At 44.8% G+C, this 24,604-nt stretch overlaps 1 protein-coding gene across 2 annotated transcripts in view; it reads right to left on the bottom strand.

Annotated features, from left to right (window-relative positions):
* The window catches only part of LOC135917197 (uncharacterized), a 78,522-nt gene extending 56,679 nt beyond the window's left edge, over positions 1-21,843 (bottom strand). Inside the window, exons 1-4 of one of the 2 annotated variants that reach the window (XM_065450713.1) lie at positions 21,616-21,843; positions 21,158-21,254; positions 16,407-16,564; positions 1,252-1,449 (exon numbers count right to left, since the gene is read on the bottom strand). In XM_065450713.1, coding sequence (XP_065306785.1) covers positions 1,252-1,449; positions 16,407-16,517 — 309 coding nt within the window. In that variant the 5' untranslated portion in view covers positions 16,518-16,564; positions 21,158-21,254; positions 21,616-21,843. Of the gene's footprint in view, positions 1-1,251; positions 1,450-16,406; positions 16,565-21,157; positions 21,255-21,540; positions 21,579-21,615 lie in introns of those variants that run through there. The other variant, XM_065450723.1, reaches the window with a different exon arrangement.
* Between the last annotated feature and the right edge of the window lie 2,761 nt (positions 21,844-24,604).

The raw sequence follows: 24,604 nt of genomic DNA, 5'->3' as shown, positions 1-24,604 counted from the left end.
GTGTGCATCGCGCCCAGCAGCTGCGCGAACAGTGGCGGCTATTATTTAGTGAGCATGAAATCAATGAGTGACTCTACCGACGACAGCGCACTTTGCATGAACATTAGGGTCGGTTTCAAAGGCAGGCCACTGTCAACCTCATCGCCTCTGTCTCACAAAGCCGATGTCTGTTGCGACAACGATCACCTCATAGGAGATTCTTCGCAGAATGAGGCAGCACTATCTGCACCCAGAAACTGCTCCATCGAAGTACCACCTATTTTATTGCCAGTAGCAACGTGCTCCCGCAGTTCGGCAATGTCAGCAGCTGCTACCGTTGTTTTCACACCTGGGGGTTTCACCCTAGCTCATAAAGCCTACCGCTTCCGTTCGTCGGCAAGGTCACAGGTTCTAGCCTTCATTATCATGGCGCTCGCAGTTTTCAGAATCGTCGATATCAGTGACTGCGCGAGTCTTGTAATATTTGCAGCTTCACCCCAAGTGACACAGCTATGTGCTTCATGAGCCTTCATGAGCCATGACTTCTGCTTCCGCAGCGCATTTCCACGCTCCCCAAGAAAAAGAGGGAGATTGTAGAAAGGAAGCACAGACGCGATTCACTTCACATTTTTTTTTCTGTGGATGCTTGCCGGCGACGTGGATGAGAAGCAGCTGGTGCGATCTTGTGGCACACCGCGCCAACTTGCAATGCTATGAATCGATGCGCTGGCGGGATGCGCTGCGTGGTAATGGCAGCAGATATAAACTCACGTAGGCAAACTTTTCGCCCCCTCTCGGTTAAGGGGAACTTAGCAAAGCTAACTTCAAGTTTATTGTGCATGGAAAATGCCATCCAAAAGGCAGAATTTCGATTCATTATATCCAATATGCGGTGAATAACATATTTTTATATACGGGGTTTTTTTTCATAGCCCTAATGCATAAATTGATACTCTGAAGCCAACTCATCGTTATAACCTATATATCGTTTTATGTGGTATTGTTATAAGTGGACTGCACTGCATAACTTCCTGAAACACAGAAAACAAAAAGTTGAAGATGTCTTGTTCTTACACGCGCTGGTGATTTTTGGTTGGAGGCCCTTGAAACTGCTAGCTTAATGCATCTTCCTTGCAAACAGTGTTCATTTATGTTAAGCCGTGTGTGTGTGGGGGGGGGGGGGGGACAAAATCTGATGGCAGCTGTATCAAGAGTGCTTCCCAGTATTTTTGAAAACGCAATGAAGAGACGAAAAACCAAAAGTGCACATACCTTAGTGACACTCATGGCAAGGTGTCGTATTTTCGACTGGTCCGACACATGGACGTAAGGCGTGTAGTCACGCAGGCTGAACACATTTGCTGCATAGTGGCACAGATAGCACAGGATGTTGTAGAAAAGCAGCGAGTAGAGGCCCGTCAAACGGTCGTCTGGACAGAACCACCGATCACACAACATGAAGAACAGCACCTGAGCGAAGAGGCCATAGAAAAGAATACATTTAGACAGTGCCATTCACATGCCTGTTTCCCGTATTATACTCACATACAAAACTGGCAACTATAGCAGTATACTGCTCGTCCATAACTTTAATATATTTGCTGATTGCTTGTGTTCACAGACTCAAAAAATGTAATGCATTGCAGAAAAGGACACATGAAGACAAGACTGAATGCACCTGGTGCTAACTTACAGCAATTTATTTCAAAGTTTAAAACATATTAAACCAGGCAAGGAAGTCACTGTCATGTTAAGCAACAACAGCAACAAACATTGGTTTCCCTGTTGCTCAAAATTAGAACTTGTAAGTAAAGACATGTGCAGGATAAGAAGCGCGACTCTAAGAGCACTTGTTATTTTGTCAAAGCATTGGCACATTTGTTAAATTTATCGTCAATTTTTGTCAATGGACACAAACTTACCAACTTTAAAAAAAGGACAGTGGCAACCAGTAGAACACATGCCAGTGCCTAACTTCAGTGTAACTACAACAGACTTCCATTAATTCAATCTCAATGAGACCACCAGAATTGATCGAATTACCTGGTGGGTTGAATTAAAAAGAGACATATGTACAAACATGCTGCTGCTTTATTAGATAGCATTTACCAGAAGTTGAAAGTGACTGAATGGTACGCAACAACTACAACTCAATTTCAACATGTCTCCAAACCTAATACGCATGTCTCCAAACCTAATCTTTAGGCTCGAAGTAAAAAAAAATTGCAGCAGGTCCAATGCATCTTGTTGGAATCTATATACAATGAAGCTTTGTTTAAATGCATAAAGAATGCTGAAAACTGTGTTAGTCTCTATGCTATTGCAGTGTCAGTGCAAAGTCATACCAAAAGCGCTCATCCAAACCACATCATCCACGTTACAAGCTGTCCTAGTGCAGCCCCTTCACATCTACTCAGGTGCACTTGCATGTGTTTTTGCGCACCTGTGCTGAGCAACGTGACACACGCTGCGATTATTCCAAAGAGCTACTAGTTGGCACTGGCACGAGAGAAGTCCACCTGTGATTTCGCCTCCCTTCTAGAGAACTGTTTAGTGTAATAATTGTACTGCGAAGTGTTTGTTTTCAGCTTGTAAATGCAGCTATGGCTGTTTTGTCCACTTTGTGAATACCATAGGCAAGCACATACTACATTCCTAATACATACCATAGGGAAAAAAAAGTGATTGTGGCCTAATGGTTAGAGCATCGGGTTGCTGTGGTGGGGGACCAAAGTTCAGTCCCACCATCAAGCAAGTAATTCAATTTTCTTTTTTTTAATTGTGAGCAATTCAGCAGGACGGCAGCAGCACCTAGCAGCCACAGTCATGGCAGTCCAGGAGGGTTCACAAAGAAAGCTGCACCTCAAAAAGCAATGTGCACCCATACCTAATGCGTACCCAATTTTAGAACAAGAAAAATGTAATGTGCCTCGGATTGTGACAATCAGAAAAAGATGAAACCCAAAGAGTTTACCTTTCGCAGAATGGCAATTTATTTATGCTCAATGTTCATCCTTGTCGCTCTGAGACAGCTCTTCATCGCTATGGGCAACAAGAGGCTGTCCTCTATGCGGTCCACTGCATTCAATATTTTGCATTTCTTGAATGACTCCACACCTATCACATCTGGGATGGTGGTCCATGCCTAAACATTTTGCTGTTCATCCTGTGATGGATGCAAGTCACTAGCACACCAAAAATGTGATGCATAAAGATTCTAAAATAAATAATAAGATGCCAAGAACTACCCAAACCTACGTCGCATGGACCCCAGGCCACAAACACCTGGCAGGAAACAAAGCAGCACATGCTGTCACCCAAGAGCATACCAGCCGGGATTGCCTGCCGCACGATCTCCTGAAAGCGACGAGGGTGGAGGACATTCCCATCAACTACACCGTAATATTGCAAAATTACCGACTGGAAAGAAGACAATATTCTCTACCGCATCCAAAATTAAGCAAGGAAGAAGCCACCGCCCTCCTGAACACATATGAATATGTATGTCCATGGAATTATCATGCACCGGATGCACCCCATATAAAATTCTCATACCTATGCCGATATTGAGATGTACTAGACACCCTCCAACACATGATGTTGGTGCGCTCACACCGCGAGAAAAACAGTCAAGATGATGCCTCAGAACCGCTACAAGCGATCGAAGAAATGTGGGAGGCAATGTTAAAGGCACAGAGCCTGGAAGATCAGCGAAGTCTGGTGGACTAGGCCCGGGCTGTGGCATTAGCCAATGGCTTTCTGGACTAAGAGAGCTGCCCACCTAGGGCGAAGAAAGAACACTTTCTCGCTGTTTCTCACAATACACGTTCATTCCTCCTCTTCCTCTCGGTTGCCGTTAGCTTAGCATGCAAAATAACTCTTCTGAATGTGCTTCCACAATAAAAGTGGCATGTTGACGTATCCAACTAACGCGAAAATGTATTCTGTCGTCATCTTGTGATGATAGTGACGAAGATGATGGATTTGACGGTAGGTCGTTGCTAATACTACAGATGTGATTAGTGTACGAATAAAACCTGCTGGCAGTTCTCAGACACATTTTTTGGGAAAAAAGGCACACATCAAAATCCGATAAATAAGGCTTCATGGTTAGCCCCTTTCTTGCCTAAATATTTACGGAAGGCAAGCCAGAAAGTGGTGCATTCAGCTGGAGGTAGCATGTATTTGACGCATTCACTGTTTTCTAGCACTGCCAAGACAGAATCCATGGACGCTGAGGTCACACCATTGTGGACACACGTGTGCTGACCAGTCGTGTTTGAATTATGGCGAGGTGGTGAAGTAAAGACCTGACCCATGGAAATGTATGGGCAATAGTTTACACCTTCAATCGGGATTGAAATTAACTTTAAACTTGAACATCTATATAAAGAATACAGCTTTGCAGAACAATGATTCCAGCTTGCACTGCCTACGCTCTGGAATCAACTGCACATGTGACAATGCAGTTTGACGTAACAGTTAACGTATTCGACTTGCCCTGCCATCTACTAGCCACCTGGTTAGCTCAGATGGTAGAGCAGCGGCCCCAAAAAGGTGGTGGTCCCGGGTTCGAGCCCCGGACCAGGACGAATTTTTCCTCAACTGCGAGGCTTTTCTTTCAAGGAACCCGTTTGGGTTTCCTTTGTACCTTTTTCTGCAAACGGGTGGATGTCTGATTTTCTCTTTATTAATGACAATACAGTCGCACCCATCATATTGAGTAGCACATAGCACTGACTGTTGTGCTGCTGCAACTGCGGTAAGCCTTACGTGACCTACCAGACAATCCATAGTGTATATAAGGGCCACTGATAGAATGAAATGAAATGGTTGATGCTGCTTATTCAATGCCAGTACTGTTGTTTTAAAATCAAAATCCTCCTTTCGAGCAGAAAGCAAGTATTATACTTAGCTCCTTCAACAAATACAACGCCCTACTAAGTGCTTGTGGTGGGTGACCTTTACATTATTACTATCAGTGTCAGTTAGTTAGTTTAATGGGGTTTAATGGCGCAAAAGCAGCTAAGGCTATGCTGCGCCAAACACGAGGTGTTCTAAAATACAGTTTATAAAGTGAAAGACTGTGTTAATCATCTATATTTTATGTAAAAATCCAGTGTCGTCTAAAAGTTTACGGACGTCACAAAATGGGACTAGTGGATCATCGCATAAAATTAGAGCAGGGTGTAACGGTATGTGTTGTTCATATAATTTGTGCAAGAGTGCTCGTCTGTGTGTTTCAATCTGCGTACATGTGAGTAATATGTGCATAACTGTTAGTGGCTGTTGACATTTCTCGCATGTTGGTGTGTCTTCTTTCCTGAGTAGGTAATTGTGTGTGATGTGTGTGAGCCCGATGCGTAGTCGGCACAAAACTACTTCGATGAACCGCTCCTGATGATAGCATGACTTCCACTCCCCAACTATGGGTTTCGTGAGATGTAGCTTGTTGTCGGAACAACGGTCCCATTCGCGTTGCCATTTTACCATTAAGGCTTTTCTAATTGCGCGGATCCTATCTTTGTATGGGAGTGTTGTGTTTGTAATGTCTTCGTGTGCTGCCATCAATGCATATGTATCAGCTGCTTCGTTACCCGGTATCCCAACATGGCTTGGGACCCAGCAGAAACGAATTGACCTCTCGTATTCATTAAAAGCCACCATGTTTAAAATGTCTCCAATCAGGGGTTCACACTCAGATTTCAGATGTAGTGCCTTCAGTGTGCTTAAAGAATCTGTGTATATGACTGCATTTGTGTGTTTATCAGCGATAATTTTTTTCACAACAACCCATATGGCGAAAACTTCGGCCGTGAAAACAGAGGCGTGTTGTGGCAATCGAATACTTTTTTCCCAATTTTCCGTTATTACCCCCACACCCACGTGTTCTTTCGTTTTGGAGCCATCAGTGTAATATTGCACGTTATTTTTATATTTCTCCTGAAGTTCACGGAATTCTCGTGTAATGTGTTCGCGTGAGGTGTCTTTCTTCTTTAAATGTGTCAATGTCCAGTCACATACCGGTTCAAAATCGTACCATGGGGGCAAACGCTGTGGCTTTCTGGCAACCTCGAGGACTTTGCAAGGAATGTCATAATCCCGGACATATTCCTCATATCGCAGGACAAGCGGTTTGATCATGTTCGGTTTATTTGTATAGTGCAGGCGTGAGTTGCATTGTGTGAGGATGTTGTAGCATATGTGTTGTGGTGATGACTGAATTCTTAGTACGTAGGAAAAAGTGAGGAATGCTCTGCGGTGCTGTAAGGAGGGTTCATTACACTCGACGTATAAACTTGGAATAGGTGAAGTTCGGTAGGCACCACTTGCCAGTCGCAGTCCAAGGTTATGTACCGGGTCAAGTCGTTGGATGTATGACTGTCTGGCTGAGCCGTAAACCACGGAGCCGTAGTCTAAAAGGCTACGCACAAGAGACCGGTAGACACGTAAAAGGCACGTTCGGTCGGAACCCCAGTGCTTATGAGACAGAATTTTAAGGATATTTAGAGCTTTATTTGCTTTAATCTTCAGTGCTTTTATGTGAGTTAGGAAGTTAAGTTTGGTGCCAAAGGTTACTCCTAAAAACTTATGGTCTTGTTTCACCGGCAGTATGGTGTCGTTCAATTTTAGGACTGGATCGCTGTGTAGCCCTCGTTTCTGAGAGAACAAAACAGTAACTGTTTTCTGTGTGGAAAAACGGAAACCATTTTTGTTAGCCCATTGTGTAAGTTTATTAATTGTTATCTGGAGCTGCCTCTCACAGGTTAGCAAATTTGAGGCACGGCAAGCCACTTGGAGATCGTCTAGGTATAAGGAGTGCATAAGAGATGACGATATGATCTTATTAACTGTGTTCATTTTTACTATAAAAAGTGTCGTGCTGAGAACACAGCCTTGTGGAACACCATTTTCCTGTTTAAATGTATGAGATAGTACTGAGCCCAGACGTACCTGAAATGTTCTATTACTCATAAAATCAGCTAGGCAGTTCAGCATTTTACCCCGGATGCCGAGGTCAACCAGGTCTTTTAAAATTCCATATCTCCATGTGGTATCGTAGGCTTTTTCTAAATCGAAGAAAACTGCTGGACAGTGTTGTTTGTGTAAAAATGCATATCGAATTTCATGTTCTAGACGGACAAGATGGTCAGTGGTTGAACAACCCTTTTTATATCCACACTGATGGGGGTCAATAAGGTTTCTTGATTCTGAAATAAATGAAAGTCTTATGTTGATGATGCTTTCATATGATTTTGCCAAACAGCTCGTGAGGGCAATGGGTCTGTAGCTGCTTGCGGATGTGGGGGATTTATTGGCTTTTAGAAATGGAACTACTATTGCCTTTTTCCATTCTTCCGGCATTATGCCAGATTCCCAGATTAAGTTAAAAAATTTAAGGAGAGCGTTTACAGATGCCTGAGACAGATGAGCCAGCATGGTGTAGTGAATGCGGTCGTGACCAGGCGCTGTCTTTTTCCCTGCAGAAAGAACTCTGTTTATTTCTTGTTGTGTGAGGGGGGAATTGTATGGTTCATTTGATGCACCAGTTGTGGGCAGCTTCTGTTTTTCAGCAGACTGTTTGTATTGTAAAAATTTCTTTGTATAATTCCCTGAACTGGATACATCACGGAAATGTTCTCCAAGTACATCTGCTTGTTCTTGTATTGTTGTTTGTGTGCCTGGACTTGTAAGTAACGGTATTGTGTAAGATGAGTACTGTCCTCTAAATTTCCTAACCTGGTCCCACATTCGTTTCGATGTTACCGTACTATTAATTGAAGAGATGTATTTTTGCCATGATGATTTTTCAGCATGTCTTCGAATGAATCGTGCTTTGGCTTTGGCTCGTTTGAAGTTTAACAGGTTGCTATAGGTGGGGTACCTCCGTAGGATCCCCCAGGCCTTATTTTGTTCTTTTTTAGCATTGGTGCACTCCTTCGTCCACCAGGGGTTTAGTTTTTTGTGAACTATATCCGATGACAGGGGTATCGCCTTTTCTGCCGCTGTGATTATGACTTCAGTGATTTTTTTATTAAAGGAGTACTGACACAAAAATTTGAAGTCGAGATAATTTGTGAGATCGATTTAGTGGGTCACACACACATCGTGTGTAAAATATAAGCGGCGAATATCGCTTAGAACATATTTAAAATCAATTTTAAAGTACGTGCGCGCAGCCAATCGTAAAAACAGAGCACCTCGCGACATTGACATCACCCGGGTCTGTAAATAGCCAAGAAAACGCTACGTCATGTGGCTACGTCACGAATTTTCGTTCGCTACCATGCGGCTTATTCGGGACACACGGTGCGTGCATACGAAAGATTGAGCGGCGCGTAAGCTCCGCCCAGATCCAGCCCTCCAGCTTGACTTCAGAGCCACGTTGAGAAACGCAATATAAACAACTCTCCACAACACTGCGTCGCTTTACGTGAACACTGCCAATAACGTTATGCCCCTGCGAGTGACAGAACACTTCACGACGGCGCGTCGTCCACTGACGACTCCGCTAACAGCCAGCGATAGGGCCGGTAGGCCTAGCTAGGCAGACGCCGCGGCCGACGGCGCCTACGATCCAACCCGAGCTCGTCGATGAGCGCTTATGTTTGCCAAAACAATTAACACTGTACACTTAGGTCGCCCGTAATTAAATACAATTGGTTTACTCGACGCAGTCGTTGCGAAGGGCAAACGTGCAAGCAAAGCGAGCAGCCTCGCTCAGACAGTCGGTGTGTGCTGTCTGCCCGCGAAATGCCCTCGCGTCGCGTCTCCTGATCTCGCCAGTAGCTTAGTCCTAGTGTACTAGGCGTTGCTTTGAATAAAAGGCACACGTCGAGATAATTTTACTGAACTGGTAACTATTTCGTGTCGGAAACAAACTTCAGCAGGCAAGGAAAAAAAAAACACTGCGAGAAACCGGCCAGCCAGCGCCGCCTCCGTGGAGGGAACGTCACATGCCAGCCGCGCTGTCATTGGCTGTGGCCAGACGACGGTGCGGTTGTCGGACGCGTCGGACGATGAAAATCTGCCCGGTTTGTCGCACGCCGGACGTCCGATCCGGCGCTTCGGCACGGCAAAACACCTCGATTTCGGCTGCCGTTCCGGCGCGTCGGACGCCGGATCGGACACCAAATCGGACCGTGTGTCTCCCACTTCATCGTATGCCGCATGCCGGAGCATGCGGCGCCGCACGTCGGAGTACATGCGGCGCAGTACTCGCCGTCGCCGGCCGCAATATCCGAGTCGCTGCTCTCCAGTGGGTCAAATTGAAAGTGATTGGCCACGTCTAATACGGCGGCGACTCCCACATGCAGGAAATCGTCGCCGCTGGACGACGAAAACGAGGACGACGACGACGACGATGATGGCGAGGACATGGCAAACCACGTGCAGGCGTAGCAGACGACTAGCAACACGAAGCTCGCGTGCCGGCGCGCCGCACGCTGGCTGCGCGGCAGAGCATACGTCATGGCTTTTTGCGAACACGTGACCACTCTGTTTACACACCCGGTGAACCATTTCGTTGCTCTCTGAAACCGAAACTGGGACTGGTCGCTACAAAAAGTCTGCAGATAATTACCTGTCGCGCTCTGAAGTAAATGAGGTCTCATGCCGTGATTACTGGGTCATTAACTACTTATTAAAGCAGAAAAAACAACAGGGATTTTTTTTGTGTCAGTACTCCTTTAAGTTCATTAATACTAAGCTCTGGCGAAAAGACATTTTCCAGTTTCGCGTTCTCCATAAAAACCTGCCAGTCAGCGAGCTGTAATTTCCATCGGCGTGGTCTAGTTAATAAAGTTTGTGGTGATGGTAGGAGTTTGATGAGTGCGGGTAAGTGGTCGCTACCATATGAAGTGTCGAGAGCTTCCCATTTAAAATCAGTAAAAAGAGTAGGCGAACAAAAAGCTAAATCTAAACAACTAACTGTGCGGGAAGTCGGTGAGAAATAAGTCGGCGCTCCTGAGTTTAAAAGACAGATATCATTTGATAGAATAAAATCTTCAACGAGTTGTCCTCTTTGGTCAGTCTTGACACTGCCCCAAATAGTACCATGAGCATTGAGATCTCCTACCAGGACGAATGGCTCCGGCAACTGATCTGTTAGATTTTCTAAGTCTTTGATAATAAAATGTGTGTGGGGTGGAATATATAGTGAGCAAATGGTGATGGTTTTGTAGGGCAGAATGGTGACAGCTACGGCCTCTAAAGATGTATTTAATTGGACATTCCGGGTGGGAGTGCCGCCCTGTACGACTATGGCCACTCCTCCCGACAAACGGCTGGAACATTCGCGGTCCCTTCGGACAACGGTGAAGCCTCTAAGGAAGTGACTGTGTTTAGGGCCTAAATTTGTTTCTTGTAAGCAAAATGCGACTGGCGAAAACTTACTTGTTATGTCTTTAATGTCATCCAAATTGTGAATAAGTCCTCTATAATTCCAATGTATGATAAAAGCCATAGTGACAGAAGTGAGAATGTTAATTCATATATGTGTACTAAGCAACTGTAGGTGACATTTATTATCGGAAATGTACTATTGGAAGAACGGTAAGCGTTCAGGTTACCGGTCCCTTTGTTCGCGTAGTTATTGTGATCTTGTCTTTCTTAGTGCGCTCCAAAGAGCGCTGATCTTTTGGCGTCGATGACGCCGGAGTTTTTTTGTCGACCTCCATAGCCTTCTCCGAGGCGCTGGATGATCGAGAACCGGGCGCTGAGACGCGCGTCTCAGGCCTGGGAGTTCGATTTAGCCTGGGGCCCTGTGGAACCGGGGTCTGCAGGCCCGTCTGTGATGATGATGATGGAGCAGCACTGGCTGCTGCCACCAAGGGGACGGATGGAGTTACTACTGGGCCACTGACTGCGGTCCCTGTAGACTCCTGAGACCACTGCGGTGCTGTTCCCTGTCGCACCGCACTGGCGTAGGTTGTTTGAGGTAAGTGTGCAAGTTTCTTTCTTGCTTCATAGAAGGATATCTTCTCTTTCACTGTAAGTGCAATTATCTCTTTTTCTTTCTTCCAGCAAGGACAAGATCGTGAATATGCTGGATGATCTCCTTTGCAGTTTGTACAGTGTGGAGCAGCATTGCAGTTCTCCGACTGATGGTCATTGGCGCTACACTTTGCACATGTTGATTTACCTCTGCATGATTGCGATGCATGTCCGAACCTCTGGCACTTGAAACACCGCCTCGGGTTTGGGATATATGGTCTTACGTTGATCTTCAGATAGCCTGCTTCAAGTGTAGTAGGTACAATACTGGTACCAAAGGTAAGTATGACGTGTTTGGTCGGGATTTGCTCGTTATTTCTTCGGAGAGTTATTCTTTGAACTTTGATTACATTCTGTTCTTGGAAACCTTCCAGGAGTTCTTCATCGCTCAGGTTTAGGAGATCTTCTTCCGATATTACGCCCCTGCTTGTGTTAAGCGAACGGTGTGCTGAGATTGTGACTTTGATGTCGCCGACACTGGCGAGATCAGCGAGCTTTTCTACTTGGTCTTTCGTTCTGAGTTCAAGGAGGAGGTCCCCACTTGACATCTTTGAAACCTTGTATTGCTTTCCAATTTTTTCTGCTAGGCATTTTGCTGCTAGGAATGGGGATATTTTTCTCATTGGCAGAGGTCCTTCACTGTGGATCACGTGGTAGCGTGGGAATGTTTCTACGCTGGTTTTTAAAGTGAAATCAAAAATTGCTTCGGTGCGCCCTCTTTTGTTAGGACGATCTGGAAGGGGGGGGAATGCATTTGCCATGTCATTCTTAGAATATTCAGCGGCGATGGTAGCCACCCACCACCGAGCCCAACGAGGGGACGCTACGAGGTTAGGAATATACCTGTATACGTCAGCTATACAACGCCGCTATAACCTAATATATGTACCCAAGGTTGGGTAGATACACACGGTTAACCCTTGCTGCCTGGAAAATGAGAAGTAAACTGAAGTGAGCAGAAGACAGGAAAGACTCAAAGTGATAGAGAAAGACTAAGAGTGGAGAGGGGGACAGGAAAAGGCAACTACCGATTTCCCCCGGGTGGGTCAGTCCGGGGGTGCCGTCTACGTGAAGCCGAGGCCAAAGAGGTGTGTTGCCGCCGCCGGGGGGCCATAAAGGTCCAAACAGCCGGCATTGGCTCAACCCCCAGGATCCCCTTTTCCCCGGACACGGCTAAGCCGCGCACGGCTACACGCGGGAGGGGCCAACCCTCGTGTGCTCGGGCACGTAGTGTCGCAACACACCAAATGCCTGCTTACGCAGATGCCCCTGCGGGGACTATCAGTGTCAATGCATTGGATATAATCAGATACAATTGTTTCTGCCGTATGAGCTTGTAAGTTAACCTGACTTTCAGTTGTTAATCGAATTACATCTTTTGCAAATATTTGCATTTGATTTGGAAATTTAGCTATTCAAACACCCCCAAGTTTAATATGTTCAGAAACATGCAGCAAAATTAACAAATTCTGTCGCAGCAGAAGGAACAGCATAACTGGGCACTTTTGACAGGCATTCTGATGCACAATGTGGTCTAAGACAACAAAAAAATTGTGTGCAGAGCAGGGTAGAGATCAGAACCCATCAACTGCAGTTCTTGAACAAGGAATGTCGCTGTAGCAATGATCAGACACCCTGACTTGTCTTCATAAATTGTTGCTCAAATGAAGACAAGTGCCCTTGTTGAAACAATGGCTACAGCCTGCGATATCCCTCGTTCAGCCGCTGTTGATCACTTCCTGTGAGCCTCTGTCTTCTAGCACAAGAGCGAACACAATAAGTGGGTGCATCAGCCGCACTGTACTGCAACACATGACTTACGTTGTGGAACAAGACCACAATTCAAGATTACAAAGCAGTGCAAACTTAAGAAGCACGAAATATGGAGTTACAAGTAGTGCTGTGCGAATAGCGAAATTTTGTGTGCGAACGAATTCGAATATTAGAGTGTGAGTGCAAACTGAATATTTTTCTAATACTTCCAAGCTTAATTGCCAAAACAATATACTGCAAAACAAGGCCAAAAAAGCTTATGACACATCTAGTGTACTCCCACATAGTTGTTCCTAGAAAAAAGAACAGTCCAATACAGCTGTTCAACAGAATGGATGGCTACAAGTGGAATCACAGAATGTTGTCATGAAGAAAAGCGAGCTGCTCAACATTTCCCGGAAGTAGACAACTCGACCAGACACTGAGAACAGGCCCTCGCTAGACAGGCTTGTTGCTGGTATGGCCAGGCATGGCCTTGTAAGATGAGCCAGCAGAGGGTAAGCTCTTGCTCCTGCCACCAGCGACATGGGTCTTCCCTTTGGCGCAGAGTCGCATCACGCAAGTGCCTTTATGCGTCTGCTTGTGAACGCTGTGTTGCTTACTTAGAAGGGCGTCAAAATTATTCCACAAGGCTGACGTGCATTGTAAATGTTCCTGGACTGTAAATGTGTGGGACAACTGTGCACTCTTTTGTGCATTAGAATTCTTTTGCCCACCTTCAACTACTAAGTTCCGGGGCCAGTTGCCTATTGTTCTATCATCTTGGTATACCACAAGCTTGAAACGAGGGTGCCAGGACATTGCCAAGCTTGCTGCTTCATCAAGTTTGTAGTTAGGAAACCTTGTTTTCAGGCACTTGGTCAGATTAGCAGAAAATAAAGATGTTGCAAAGCATTGAGTCATAGTATTGCTCAGGTGTGCGAGCAAGCAGTACAGGATCGGTATGACAACTGAAAGTGCTGGATAGCTATCAGCTCCAACTGTAGTTGCCGCTTGTTCAAGTGGCTTCAAAGTAGCAACATACTCATTAATTTGCCTCCATTCTGTTACTGAAAAGCTTTCAATGTACTCACCTTCAGAAGGAAGGTCGATGGTTATCGCCTCTCTCAGCTCTACAAGCCTGGAAAACATTGTAATCTCACTATTCCACCTCGTTTCGACATCTTGTACAACTCGAAGAGGCGTTTAGGTTTTCCTTGGCAACAGTTCAGCCTTTCATGTGCTTTCGGGCTGTGCTTGTAACGTCCAACAATGCCTCTTGCCTTCTTACAAAGCGCGAAAAAAGCCTGCAGTCATTTCCTTGGCTTGCTAGCCAGCTGCAAGGTGTGTGCAAAACAAGCTCTTTCAAACCAAGAAAGAGCATTAGTGGCTGCCTTGATGTCGCGTGCATTATCCGTCACGACATAAATAGGAAATATGTTCTCTGGGATTTCCCATCCAGCAACAAGCTCTTCAAGGACTGAAGTTATTCTACTTGCTGTGTGCTTTGCCGGAGAGTGTCCGGTGGTCAGGCTGTACTGGGTCAGCTTGAACTGAATGTCCAGGAAGTGGCATGTCAGGATGACGTAACTTTCATTTGCTCGTAATGTCCCAATGTCAGAAGTGAATGCAAGTGATGGCATGCCATCACTGTATGCTTTGTGTAGCTCCAGACGAACCTGCTCTCTAGTGTCATCGTATGACATTGGCACCAGCATACGCGACAGTGTCATTCTTGATGGTAGCCGATTCCCAGGGATAGCCTCATTCAAAAGGTCCACAAAACCAGAATCGTCAATGATCGCGTACAGCTGCAAGTTGAGTGCTATCATTCTAGCAATCCTCAGAATTCAAGCCTTCTGTTTCAGATCAGGAAATGCCGCTTTTCTTTTCAACACATCGGCAACACTTGGTTGACTGGCATCCACCTTTGAAGCTTGAAATTTAACATACAGAGTTTTGTGCCGCTTCAAATGGTTCAAGAGAGTGGTGGTGGTTACCATTGGTGTCTTCAGCGTGTTTCTGAAGGAGCGCCAGAGAGCTTCAGATTGGGATCTTTTTTTCAAAAAAGTTCCAAATTGCACTTCTTGTGGCCAGGCGCAAACTCTGTTGGGGCTGTTCAGTAGCTTCCATCGCGAAATTGCAGCTAGTGTAAGAAACCGAAGGTGCAATAACGAAAGCACACGCAAGTCACACGCTCACACAGGACTCTGCAGATATAGCGCACAGGTGAGAAAATATTGGTAGGTGACATGATAAAGTGCACAAAGGCGTCCACAACTTCATGGAGGTAACGCACACAGCCAACGGCATGAAAACAACTATATGTTGTGTAATGATGCGCACGGATATGCTCGTAAAGCTGGCGCACACAGTCAATGGCATGAAAACGAAAGTATGTAGGCACAATGCTGATAGTTTTGAAAGTGCGGGACTCTGCAGAGTTGTGCATACGGCCAAAGGCATGAAGACGAAAGCACAGAGCACCTATAGCTAACGTGGTAAAAGCATGTACGTCACATGACAAACAAATGCTTCTGCACGGTACCCCATAGACCTCACGGCAGTGTGCTGTTCCGTCATGTGAAAACGAAACTGTGCTGCACAGTGAGACTGGGTAACTTGATATTTCGCCATTTTTAGAATGATGAAAGCTCATATCAAAGGAAGGTTATTTTGCACACTGAAGATATCTACGTCATGCCTTTTTTGCGTGCCCGAAACCTGTGGCTGTGAGTCAAACAAAGGGAGGAGATCTTCAGCTGCATGTCGACCAGGAAAAGTTTCTATAGGCTGAAAACTCGAAAATATCCGAACCTTGATGACAAGCTTGCAGGCCTTCTGAAGCAGCTCTGTGTAGACCAAGTTTGTCAAGGGGCCTACAACTTGAGTAGGCACCCCATCAGGGCATATCCAGAAGTGCCCAGCAAAACTGGATCATGAAGGAAAGGAACTATCAGCAGAATAAATTTCACATTCTATGTGGGTGTATTGCACTTGTTTTGTTTTTTTTTCTGATTATCAAACTAGAGACATACCATAATTTTAAGAAAAACTTTGTAACATTACGTCCGGGTGCATTTTATTTCGAGCTCTCGGAAATTGGGTGCACGTTGCATTCGATTAAATATGGTATAAGCAGGTGCTGCACTTCGCACTTTTACGCTGCATGCTTTCTAAGAAAGTCTGTGGGCACTGATCAAGCTACCTTGTCTAAAACAGCATCAAGGTGTGGAGACGGCCGTTAACCTTTCCGATAGGTCAAAGTTCACGAGAAGAATTGGGTTTGCATGCGTCATTTAGAAGCACTGCAATTTGATCTTTAGCGAACGACACTGTCCTATTTATTTTCCGGAACTTCGACTACTTCTAATAGTAAAAGTCTGGAACAGCAAACACAATTAGAAAAATATTCGAAAGTTCGAATATTCACACGCCCCTAGCTAAAAGGGCAGGTGACACATAAGCTTAGAATGACAGAAAGCTGAGCTAGTTGGTAAGGATTCGTTATGAAAAAATAAAGAAGGTTAGGCATGCAGACAGGACACAAGAGAAGTGGCGTTCGTGTTGTCCACTTCTCTTGTGTCCTGTCTGCATGCCTCACCCTTCTTTTTTTTTTGCATAATGACACATAAGCGTACTGAAAAAGTCAACCTGGGGTGAGAGCACAGAAGCCCCACCTGGTTAAGTAGGAGCAGCATGCCTTCACAGCGCTGAACGACGCCTTCCAGCCGGTCTCTGAAAGACTCTAATGTCTCCCACTGGGAGCGAAGCAGGCTCAGGAGCTCCATCTCGATAGCCCTCTCATGGGTGGGTGCAGCTGCCAGACAGCAGCATTCTGTCAAAAAAAGAAAGAGAAAACAATAAAACTATGGCATGTGAACAAGATGTGCATAGAGTTCAAGGGCGAAACGAATGTTTAAGACTATGCAAACGGATTCAGAAAGAAAGGACATGCCACTGAGGGCACCTAGACCTTCTATATGCTCACACAGACCTGCTAACTTCAGCAGCAGAAAATACTGCAGTCAAAGCCAGAAAATACTATTTGGTGAGAAATACTATAAGGTGTTTCATTACTTAAGATGTCAACTTTCTTTTAAGAAATTAAAAAAGTATGTTCTGTGGAGATGCTGTTAGCAGGCATTCTGGACTATAGTCGCAGCAAGAGTGATCTGCACCACTGTTCATGATTTTTATTCATGAAGCACTGTAACAGCAGCCGATAATTTGGTTCCCGTTAAATCAATAAGGGGATAGCGCTGGCAAATGTAGGTCCAATCAATCCAACAGGTCCATGAAATCGGGCTGTGAAATAGGTTGAGGACTATGTTTTGCTTGACTACAACAAACCGTAAATTTATTAGCGTCAATACTACAGTAGTAACTGAGCTCTAAGAACCTGGCACTTCCTGATAGAATTGTAAAACTTGGCAGGTATGGCTCATAACTTTGCAAAGTATAGAATAATTTCAGCAATGTATTGAAGAGGCTTCAACAATAGTGGCATCTTTATTCTTTGAATGTGCCCTTTTCAACATACCTTTCCTTGATCATACTACACACCGAAAAAAGCTGCAACATTAACAAACACGATTATCGCCCTTTTCAGGAGGAACCCAAAATTCCTTTTATAATAGCTATTATATGAAACAATTTCTGATCTCATAAGGGAACACCAACATAGTAGGGTGTCACTTTATGAAAATTTTGCACGAGAATGTGTCAATTTAAAATTACAATTTTTCTCTGAACCACTAATATTATGTTAGATTCTACTAATATCTTGGATCACAGTAAGCTTTCCACAATGGTCTCATGATATGTTTTGGTTACTTCTCAGTCTCTGCAAAGCTTTTCCTTTTTACAGCGAAGCTGTATACCTCTACCGTCCAAGGAAATTAGCATGTCGTTGCAAGCAAAAAAACTCCCGATACGTGGACCGATCCCCGAGATAGTGCAATGCCGGGCCGACCCGTGGCGGAGGTGAAGCAGGCGTTCAGCCCTCCCTATACGTGGGCCGATACCGAAGATAGTGCAATACCGGGCCGACCCACAGCGGAGGTGAAGCAGGCGTTAAGCACTCCCCATGCGTGAGCCGATACCGAATATAGTGCAATACCGAGCCGACCCGGCGCGGAGGTGAAGCAGCTGCTAAGCACTGCCCATACGTGGGCCGATCCCCGATATAGTGCAATGCCAGGCCGACCCATGGCGGAGGTGAAGCAGGCGTTAAGCACTCCCCATATACGTGGCCCAATCTTGAAGCTGGTGCAATACCGGGCCGAACCATGGCAGAGGTGAAGCAGGCGTTAAGCACTCCCCATATGTGGCCCGATACCGAAGATAGTGCAATACCGGGCCGAACCGCCGCGCAGGTGAAGCAGGCATTAAGCACTGCCCATACGTGGGCGGGTTCCGAAGATAGTGCAATGCCGGGCAGACCCGCGGCAGAGGTGCAGTTCGCCATTAAGGGGCCCACATACAGCTTCGCTGGTCATTCTTCTTCACAAAGTGAAAGGGCACTGAGTTTTTTTTACTCTCCTACAATATTAGCTAATAAATGTTAAAGAATTTTCTGACCAGCTGTTTTCTATATTTGCTTTGTTCAACAAACCAGATAATGGGTGACATTTTAACATATATCACACTATGGCTGGTATCACTAAAAAGTGCAACAGTTATGCTTATATTCACAGAAAGAAAGTATTATTTGTTGCAGCTAGCATTCTACATGTATTAGTGTCAGCCCTCTGGCTATGTTCAGTCATGAAGATGCACACAATGAAGTCTAATTTTGCAGAGTACAATGGCAATCTAGTAACAGAGTTCTGCCTACTTTGTAAGCAATCAAACTTTGTGAATAACATATTGTTACGTGCAGTTCACAGAGGTGCAACGTGTTTATCATGGATATGGAGGCTTGTGACAATACGTTACACTGAAAGAGTCACAAATCAGCAATTATTATCATATATTGCAAGTTCACTCTTAAATCAATATGAAAACATTAATACTGCCACTTTAAGCAGAAAAGAGGTGCAACATCATTTTCTTAACAAAAACTATCACGCATTATGTTTTCTTTTGTTTTTTTGTACAAGTATGTGAGCACAAGTGGAGGCATTTTTATTAATCCTACTTAAAGCATATTGTCTTTAATATACTTGCTATGTGTGTTGTTTCATTAACAGTGGTGTGAATTTATAACATGGATAATTATTTTTATCTTCGTAAAGCTAAATATAATTAGCTTTCCTTTTGCAATGAAACTCCAAATACATTTGCATTCTTTTATGGGCTGTACACTATACTCTGAAAACCTGCACCCTTTTACTTTCTGTATGCTGCTGTCATGAAAAGCCTTCAGGCACTTTCAGACTGCCTGAAACAGCTTTTCACTTGAAGGGCTCTAAACAAACTGCTGGTTCTTTAGTCCCTTCAAAAGCATCCCAAATAAGAGTGCCGCTTCTTGGGTAAGTTGGAATTGCACACTGTAAGTTCAGCTTCCAAGAAAACCTGCCTTTTCCCAGCCCAACAAGCACAATGTCAAACATGTGGATTTTTAATATTATCCTACATAATAAGTACAGACATCCATCCTAAATACTTCCAAGTTACTCAACATTAGGTGTCCATGCAAATGCATGATTAGGTACCATACATAATTAAGCTCTCACAATACTGGCATCACACTGCATTATCCCAACAGAACCTCTTCACAAAGTGATAACTGCTGAAATTTTCTGGTTGCATTTCCCAAATGCTGTTCCCTTACTCTTGCCACTTCTAAACGTTGCCCTGCAGAAAGTGCTGAGCCCACAGTCCAACTTTTGCACAGTTCAGGATCTGGATGTAGGTTCAAATCACGTGAGAAAATAACATAATTTATCCCATTCTATGCTGTGGTCATATAGCCACCACACAGCAGCAATATTATGTACGTACTTCCAGGTTAAGCTGGCATGTGTAGCTGAATGCTTATAACTGACCATATTGGAACATATTATGTTGAGTGTCTTCATGTGTTCTGTCAGAATTTTTCAGAACAATGTACATAGTATACTTCCACTAAGAGGAACTCAAAGGGACCTGAAAAATATAAAAAATTTATTATTCCTAATGCCCCCAAAAATGCATGACTTAAAGCTGTCAAATGAAACGTAATTAAAACCAAAATGGTTGGAATAGTGAAAGCAGTGCAACAACACACACAGAGACAGCATGGCAGAGAAAAGGACCACACAAGAGCTGTGTGGCTATTCTACTGAATTGCACTGGGTACAGTTGGAATCATGTCAGTGTCAAAAAGTGTAGCACAGTTATGACGGGGCAAGACAACAGGTACAACAAGCATACTTAGCATATGCTTAGAGTGACTTAGCAATAAAGTGATATATCATACAAAAGCTGCTGTCTGTGCCACAACCGGCATCATTTCAAGAAACAGTGTGCATGCTACAGTTAGATGACAGCTGACAAGAGCAAAAGCTAACTACGAAAATGAAACTCCTGTAGCAAAAACAGATAGAGGAGCAAGCTAAGCTTGCCTACTCCTTGAGAATAAGGCACTGTTGCTCTGTAAGGTTTTCCTTTCAAATAGCAGGGACACAAAATCATCCTTTCAACCATGTTCAGCAAACCTTCATATACATAATTAATCACTAACAAATAATAAGGTTTTAAAAATGTCTGGCAATTTTTCCATGGAGCAGATAAATATGGAGTTTCATTTCAGACCTTACACAACAGCAATGCATATGTGTGCCTTCCACTTATGCCCGAGCACCTGCCACTGTCACTTATCCTTATCTGCAACTGTGTAAAAAGTGCTACAAAGTGTGCGGACAAGCTGCTGTGATTACATCACGTGCCAGCTATCTGGGCTCGTATTGACAACAGACGAGTGTCGTGAGCAGCACTGCAAAGATGGGGACCGGACACCAACATCAGCACATTCTAAAGAAACAAACGTCTATCACTCATAACAGCTTTACGTGTAAGAGCACGCATTAAAAGGGAAAACAAAAAGCAACCACAAGACGCGTGTGCTTTATTGCGTGGCATGCCACGAAGGGATAGCGGAGACTCCGCCCGGCAACTCGAGGCTTCTTCAGAACTGGCACCCGTTCACTCCGGAGCTAGGTCGGGTCAAAGACTGATCATAAGCTTGTCGTTCAGCGAACGGCCAGTATTTCAAGCACGGCGCGTAGCATCCAAACAACTAAACCTGTTGCCGTGCAGCTGTGAACGAACTCTGCACGATCTTATCACTGCGCTCGCTCGCCAACCGGACAAACATCCAGCCGCGCTTTCCGTTCTCTCTCCGAAGCTTGCATTTCAGCGTGACGCTCATATGGACCACAAGAAAAGAGTGAGTGCTGTTGAACGTCCGTTCAGCGTGAGTCACACAAAAGCGGAAAACACTTACCGGCACAACGAGCACAGCGTCGCACGCACGCCTTCGGCTGTCACGCCTGTGGTGACAACCCCAACTCCCAAGTGTGGGCGAAGAGAGGCCGCAGCGCCTGAAATAGACGATATTATTAGTGTCTCAGAGACGTGAAACCTAACGTCCGCTTCCCGGGTCTGGTTTTGACAGAACGTACGAAACGACGTTGCGAAAGAAACCCCCTTCCCCACTCCACTGACACCACCGTAGAGAAAGGGATCACTGAAGATCCAAGACCCCCGCAACAGGTCACGTCAGAAACAACTAAACAAAAAAGGCTGCCCATAATGCGTATTATGAAGCGACGACCGCGCTTCCGAACACAATAAACCGGCCCTTCAATGATAGGCGCGATCACGCACGGTGTACGCCAGTTCACGTAGTCAACACTTGACGTACTACCCTGACTGAAATATACATAGTCGTGCTTGTCTCACCTGCTTACATCACCGATGGCGCGAACTTGCAGCGTTCTCTCGGATGGCTCGGAAGTGCTCGCGCAACTGAGTGCTGCTGACGTGCCTTGATCAGAGGCGCACTGGAAGTTTTCTACGGTGTCTCACGGTTTTGCGAAAACAACTGAAGAAGTACAAGAACGCACCACACGCACAACTTTCACCGCGTTCAAGTTCAGCCACCGCACGCACGAGTGTTGGGAAAAACTAAACTAAAATAAGTGCGTTCTCGGAATTGGTTGCCAGCTCCTTCTTCACCTTCCAAATTGTCCTTTCTTCTAAATTTCGTTGCTGCAGTGGTGAAATTAAACATCCTATTTTTTCTAGAAGTACAATTTTCGAAGCAACAAAGAGTGTTAAAAATTAATGCGCTACGGAAAAAGTTGTAATCGTTTCGGTTTCGCTTGTTGCCGACGCGTATGCTTGTATTCCTTATAGTGCATGCATGGCCTCCGTCACCTCGTCGTCCGATCTCGGAGGTCACGAGTGGGGCAACCCGGTGCGATGAACCGACCGCTGCAGCGCTCGTCTATCGTCGTTCCAAAAATACTCGATGTTTTGCGCTCTGTCGAGTCAACGATCTAAGCGGCTGATTCACGATTTTTGCCCAGCCCGTCCCTGCTCACAAGGTTGCAGACAGTCAAGCAGGTGTCGTTGGGAAAGTGTCTTGGAAGTACGTAATTACTTCGCCTCAGTGCCTTGTGACATTCGTCGCATGGCGGTGATGCACTCCGCGCGATCTGTGAGTCGAACGGGAGCTGTTTGGTACTGGAGATGACTATACTATAACATGTAAGAGAGTATGTGGCTTTAATTTATACTAACAACATCCCGATTTTCAATCTTTGCTTTTGGTAGCGATAATTATCCGTGAACAACGTGTAATAACGCTGGACAGCTCGATGCGGAGAATGCACTCTCGTCAATTCGTCAATCGCGACAAAGGACAAACTGCACTTTGTCCTTTCGATTTATTATTGCCCTATTTTACTCCCTTTTTTTTTCGTGAAGCCTTACCCACGATAACAAATTCAGACGCCTTTGCGGTAAGACGTGTTTCATGTATATTTTTTAAGGAACTGCCTCTGAAAGCGCAATATGGTGCAAATAAAAGTCAGTTCAGTACGGTTGTACGGTTCGCTTTGGAACCGGTTCAGTCTGGCTATGGACGGTTGGATGGATAGATGTTGTGAGCGTCCCTTTTGGAACGGGGCGGTGGGTTGCGCAACCAAGCTCTTGCTATTATATTGCTTAAAGAGACACTAAAGCGAAACAACAAATCAATTCAGACTAATAGAGCATTGCTTCAGAACCCTGCAGGCAGCCATTTGAAAATAATAGTTTGATTATTAGACGAGAAAATGAAGGTCGAAGTATCAGTGTTTGAATATCGCGCCTAAACCCCGACGCCGGTACGTTAGTGTGACGTTAGGGATTCCAAATTATGTTTTCGCATTTGGGCCGCGTTAGCTGAGTAAAGGTTTCCGAAACTTGCCATGTTTAATATTTTGTTCCTTTAGAACACAATGTAGTCAATCTGTACCGCTATATAATTAAGTAGGCTCTACAAGATGCCATCAAAATCCATAACGTCACAGCGACCAGGCGCCGAAACTACAAAGGGCGTCGCCACCCGTCTTTTCGTCCTCACGCTTTTTCTGGCTTACCAAGGGTCTTATCGTGGTAAGAGTGGTGTTTTTGGTGTTGTAAAGAGGCAATTTACTGATCCAGAAGAAATCATTTTTCTCTTTAGTGTCCCTTTAATGTCCTACCTAGGTTAAACTATAAAATAAAACCACTATGAACACCCAAAACCAAATTTTCTGATAACCTATTGCGAACTTTACTATTGTACGTCTCCGTTTTTTGTCGTTTCCCTACTTTTCTTCCACCAATCCTCCAATCGCCTCTTACTAATCCTTATTGCGGACATGTTTACTTTTCCACTGTTCTGGCTGAACCCAGGGATTTCAAGGAGGCCAGTGGTGCCTAAATTGACCACTGGGTAGACGTCTTCACATTCTACTAAAACATGCTCCATAGTTTCCCCAGCTTTACCGCGGCAAGCACATGCTTCTTCTTCCTTCTTATATCTCGATTTATGGATGCGTTTTCTAAGGCATCCCGATCTCGCTTCGAAAAGTAATGAGCTTCCCTTTGAGTTATCATAAATTGTTTCTTTCCTGATTTCGTTTTTTCCTCCTGAGTAGTTACTCACATCAGGTTTCTTTTCCATTGCCGCCACCCATGAGATTATTTCAGCCTCTCTGACCTTCTGCTTGACGTTCTTTGTTGCTGTGTTGCCCACCCTACAGGCCGCATACTTGTTGGTTAGCTTCCTTGTTCTTTTCCTTCACTGTGAATCAACGTTTTTCCTGTGCAGATACCTGAACACTCTCCCAGCTCATTTACTTTCTTCCAGATTCCTCAGCCGTTCTTCATAATCAATTTTACGGCGAGCTTCCCTCACTTCAAAACTAGTCCAGCCCATATCACACTGCACAGCTTCATTTGTAGTCTTCCCGTGAGTGCCCAATGCGAGACGACCCACTGACCTTGGGTTCCCGTTGAGTCCTGATTGTACCCCTAATTTAAAGCAAACAACTGCATTTCCAAAAGTAAGTCCTGGAACCATCACACCTTTTCACATACCTCGGAGCACCTCGTACCCATATATACCCATAGCGCTCTGTGTTTCATTATGGCTGCATTTCTCTTCCCCTTCACGGTTATTGTTTTTTCCCGTTTTTCCATATATCTATTGCCTTCGTTTATCCATATACCAAGGTATTTATATTCTGCTACCCAAGGTATTTCCTGGCCCTGTATCGCCACTGTTTTCATTGAATACCATAACACCTGATCTTCTAACGCTCAATTTCAAACCTACATTCTCGTCTTCCTGTCCACAGATATTAGCCAGACGTTGCAAATCACTTTGCTTGTTAGCTAGCAACACAATGTCGTCCGC

Source organism: Dermacentor albipictus, chromosome 4, assembly GCF_038994185.2.
Source record: "Dermacentor albipictus isolate Rhodes 1998 colony chromosome 4, USDA_Dalb.pri_finalv2, whole genome shotgun sequence".
Classification (NCBI taxonomy): Eukaryota; Metazoa; Arthropoda; class Arachnida; order Ixodida; family Ixodidae; genus Dermacentor; species Dermacentor albipictus.
The sequence above is the reverse complement of the archived record's forward strand: the minus strand, read 5'-3'. Positions and strand labels throughout refer to the sequence as shown.